At 55.1% G+C, this 4,765-nt stretch overlaps 1 protein-coding gene across 1 annotated transcript; it reads right to left on the bottom strand.

Annotated features, from left to right (window-relative positions):
* Positions 1-2,134: 2,134 nt before the first annotated feature.
* Positions 2,135-3,811, bottom strand: SPBR_05821 (cyclic-AMP independent regulatory protein; the record flags this gene model as incomplete). The annotated part of the gene is made up of 1 exon (XM_040764084.1): positions 2,135-3,811. One exon carries the CDS (start codon positions 3,809-3,811, stop codon positions 2,135-2,137), a length of 1,677 nt encoding a protein of 558 aa, XP_040621946.1.
* Positions 3,812-4,765: the final 954 nt, after the last annotated feature.

The raw sequence follows: 4,765 nt of genomic DNA, 5'->3' as shown, positions 1-4,765 counted from the left end.
AGCCGTGGATAATCCGTCTCCGGGTCCAAAGCATACGCGTTTCTGTGCGTGGACGTGTCTCGAGAACGCGTGGCTTTCCTGAAACAGACTACGCGCAGACAAGTAGACCTATACAAATGAATTGTTGTCTGAAATATTGCTTCACTTCTCGTCTTCGAGATGGCCTCCACTACTTCGCAACAGTCCAGCATCGCGGTCGCCGTCGTCGCCGTGGAGGTTGAGTGGGAAGCGAAAGGCAAAATCAAAACACGATCGCCGCGTGGCGTGCGGGACGTTCGCTGCAGCTGGCGCCAGCTGTCAAGTATTATTGCTGTATTTGCACAACTGCCCCACCCGCCATGGCCCTCGTCTTCAGAGGCGCTATGGACCTTGCAGTGGCCCGTGCTCCTAGTTTCGCTATCCTTCTCCACTAAGCTGTCTGTAAGACATCCCAAATAGGCAATTTTTGGCAAACAAGCGTTTCATCTTGTTTCCCAGTCAAAAAGTAGCACCATCACGGCTTCGCTTGTAAATATCTCCCCATCCATAACTGCCCTTCTCTGTTGACTTATACCCATAGACTCTTTGCATTTTTTCCTATGCGGTGATGTATAAAATATGTGTTTCTGTTGCGGTACGTAGGTGGATTTGCATGTAGAGGCAGATATGAGTTGAAACCCGTATGGTTTTTATAAAAAAATTATATATTAGAACGACAAAAACAACAAAACGCCCACAACGCGACGAAAAACACACAAACAAGCCTGCAAACAGATAAGAATATATAGAACTGACAGTAAATGGTAGCAAAAATACCAAAAATATTATCCGAGCCCAACAACGCACAGAATATGCCCAAAAGATATCAACAGTTTCCGAGAACCGAGAGCACTGATTTCTTGACCGTACAATCCAACAACGAATCCCATGAGACCCCTATTACAAGTTGGATATGGAAGACAGGGACTATTACTAGGTTGAAAAAATAAATAAGTAAATAAAAATACAAGATCTGCAGAACGCGCCGCAGAAGCTCCGCGCGAAAGGTGCCGACCCTGGATTCCACACTAGCCGACGGCAGGAGAGTGTATTTAGTACGGCATTACCTGGTAAGATAAAACAAGCACGACTGGAAGTACCAAAGAGGCCCTCCCCGGCGAACGAATGTCCGTACCAGACCAACCCACGGCGCCGGCAACTCATGCCCGTGACAACGGTATGGAGATCATTGATGTTGCCCACGGCTGCACCACCCACACAGCGTAGGCGAACGAATTGAGGATGTCAATATACAGAAGAGTGAAATGCGAGTATGCTGGGAAGGCCGAGACAATACTTGTACACATAGCTCTTGTCTACCCAGCGGAACGAAAAAGCCATGTGCGAGCCTTGACCGCATTTCGCCGAAGCACCAGCATACATTGACGGAAAATACAAGACACCGTCAAAGGCTCGGATGTAGTATAGAAACAGGCAGGGTAAACAGCGGCAGCGGGCGACTCGGCGCGGTGAAGCAACAATGTTTTAACCCACCTTGGCATTAAATGGCCCACGTCGATGCCGCATTGGCGTTTCGTGGATGTAACTTCAAGTACTGAGATATCACGAGACAGTACGATTGCAAACCAATGGTTAACACAGAAAAAAAAACAGCACCTTATTGATTGACGAGAACCTATATCCTATATATACGAATATGCGCACTCGAGCATACCGTGCCGCATTGCGAACCTAATAGAACCCCCATAAAAATGTTGCCGACCGATACAGTTGGACAAAAACAGCAAAAAGAGTATCTAAAACTCCTCCTCCGAAGCCGTCTCTCGCCAATGTGGTGCGGAGAGACATAATAAAGCAAAGCAGAATACACGAATGAAGATGTAAAAAACAAAAGCTGTTTTCGCGCCGCCCATGCAAAAAAAGAGACCTTGTTATGTGTTTTCTCAAACACAACAGGGATGGAAGATGACGAGAAATGAAGAAAGGAGAAAGGAAAGAAACCAAAAAATCGTCGCGTAAACGGGACCGAAAGAAGGAAAGAAGGGTTGATGAACCGTGATCGCATGCCACAATAATCCGTACAGAAGAGAAGGAGGATTGAAAAAAAACGAGGAAAAAGCGGACTGAAAAACCCGCTGGACACATATCCACCACCTCAAATGCAAAACTTCTTGTCCAACCGGGACAGCGCGCGCGAGTCCTCACCCGACGGTGCAGGCTGGAGGAACTGCTGGGAGGTGCTGCTGCCCGAAGCAGCGGCACCAACAGGCACGGCGGCGTTCTGGTGCCGCGGCGAGCTGCTCGTGCTGTTGGTGCTGCCGGCGTTGGCGCTGTTGGGTTCCGAGTTGGCCGGTGTCGGGTGCAGCAGCGCCGACAGGCTGGCCTTGTTGCTGCCACCGCCGGAGGTGTTGGTGGTCGCGCCAGCAGCCGTGGCAGCAGCCGTGGCAGCAGCCGTGGCAGCAGCCGCGGAGGACGGCGAGCTGCCCCTGGCGTAGGTGGCCTCTGCGCCAAAGTACACCTTGGACGGCGGCGGCTGCGACTGCTGCTGGTGCTGGTAGGGCGGCGTCAGGGCAGACGACCCAGACGTGGGCGCGGCGGGCGCGGGAATGGTGGCCGTGGCCGTCGGCGCCGAGGCGTTCAGGGCCGGCAGGGGGCCCTGCGACACAGGCGGCAGGGTCAGGCGGGCACCCGAGGTCGGCGACGTCTGATACGACGAAGGGCCCGAGGCGGCCGAGGACACAGGTGGCAGAACGGGGGCTGGTGCTTGGTGATAGGCAGACGGCGGCGAGTTGGACAGCGTCTGGTGGCTGTTGCCCACGTAGACGTGGTGCGTGGGCGGCGTGGTGCGGGACGACGGGGCGCCCATGTTCTGTGGCGGTGGCAGCGCCACGCGGTCACCGTAGGGCGGCGCGTGTAGTGGCGGTGGCGCGCTGCTGCCATACGGCTGCGCATGGGGTGGTGGCGGGCCCTGGTAGTAGCCGTGCGGCGGTGGTGGCGGAGGAGGCGACGTCTGGGAGTAGTGACCTTGCTGTTGTGGAGGGTAGGGAGCCGAAGACGTGGTATAGTGGCCGCTGTACGGGGGCGTGGCGATGGGTGACGGAGGCCAGGAATAGCCCGGCTGGCCATAGGAGGAGGGCGGGTACGGGTGGTGGCCGTGCGGCGGCGGTGGTGGCGGGTGGTGGGTGTAGTGCGGTGGCTGGTGGTGTTGCTGCTGCTGCTGCTGGTGGGACACGGGCACGCGCGACACGGCGGCCACGGGCATGCTGTCGCTCAAGCTCGACTCCGGGTACATACCCTTGACGGGGACGACGCTGCGCAGGCTCGGGTCGATGATGGGTTGCGGCAGGTCCGGATCGCCGGGCCCTGGGCGCGCGTAGTAGGAGATGAGGTGCAGGTGCTGGCCGTTGGAGGTGGTGATGCTGAACGACTGCTTCATGAGACCGTCCGCCTTGTAGCGGTAGCCGTCGGGCTCGCCGTCGTCCTGGTCTTCGTCGCTTCCGCGGCCTGACGAGTCTGGCGTCTTGCCCGACACCCGGCGCATTGTGTTGAAGCCGCCGCCACGCTTGCCCTCCATCTCGCGGTAGGTCAGAAAGCTGCCGGACACACGACTGGCGCTCCATGACTTGCCGTCCGTCCACCGGCGCATGCCGGCTTCCCGCTCGTCCCACACAAACACGGAGCCAGACCGGATGGCTTGCCGCTCCTTCTCCGACAGCCGTCTTTGCACGCGCGGCAACAGGCCGAGTCGGCAGGCCTCGAACAGCTTGATGGCGTCGGCAGGCGTCCGCACCATGCCGTGGTACGTCTCCATGGGGTGTTTTTGGGACGACATTTTCATTGTGCTGTGTTGGTGTGGTAGGAAAGAAGTGAAAAAAAATAAAAAAATTCGATGAGATCAAGGAATCAAAACAGCAATGTTGTTCGTTTAGATTGGGGTTTCTCGACGCATCTAAGTCGCCCAATCGCGAACTCGGACACTACCCACCCGTGTCACTCTGTCGACACCGTGTCGCCGCAGAGTATGTCAATGTGAATTTCCCAAGAAGCTCAACTTCTTTTCGGGGATCGAAAATACGTTAATCAGATTGCCGAGTAGGCCGACGCAAAAAAAAGGGTTGCGAAGTTGCCCGAGATGGTTTGCCGTCGGAAGAGGTGGTCAAGTATATGTTCAAGCCGATCGTAAGATGGGATCAAAGATCCAAGATCAATGATCAATGCCAACAGGGCAAAAGGTTATGGGGCTCTTTGTGGTCCGCTAAAGAAAAGACGTCCGCGTCAACAGGGCGTCTTGGCGTGGTCGCAGCGCAGCGCAGGACAAGGGTCGAAGTCGTCCCAGTTGACGAGCCAAGGGAGTTTGCGTTGATGGAGCGAACCGCTGCTGGGGGTGGGTAGATTCAGAATGACTGCCACGCGGCAGGCAGTTTTGGATTTTGAAAGTGGAAAGGCGGCGCTGGTAGGGTGAGGGTGGTGAAGTGGACTGTGTGGCGTGCCAAGACAATGAGCGATAGAAGAGGGAGTCGATCTTGGCGTCGGATCTCTTTTCTCGAGAAGGATGAAGAGAGAGAGGCAAGTGTAGTCGAGCGTGGGTAAAATGGCGTGGAGGGGGAGAGACAAAAGCTGAAACGCAGCTGCAGAGGCCTAAACGATTGCAGACGTGTTTTGTCGGTTTGTGATGGAAATGCGGAAATGTGGACACGGCCTTTTGATGACGTTAGCTTTTAATCTGGGTGGAAACTTCTTTTTTTTTTTTTTTTTTTTTTTGTCGCTGAGCAACACCCTGAAGAAG

Source organism: Sporothrix brasiliensis (assembly GCF_000820605.1).
Source record: "Sporothrix brasiliensis 5110 chromosome Unknown Cont15, whole genome shotgun sequence".
Lineage (NCBI taxonomy): Eukaryota > Fungi > Ascomycota > Sordariomycetes > Ophiostomatales > Ophiostomataceae > Sporothrix > Sporothrix brasiliensis.
The sequence above is the reverse complement of the archived record's forward strand: the minus strand, read 5'-3'. Positions and strand labels throughout refer to the sequence as shown.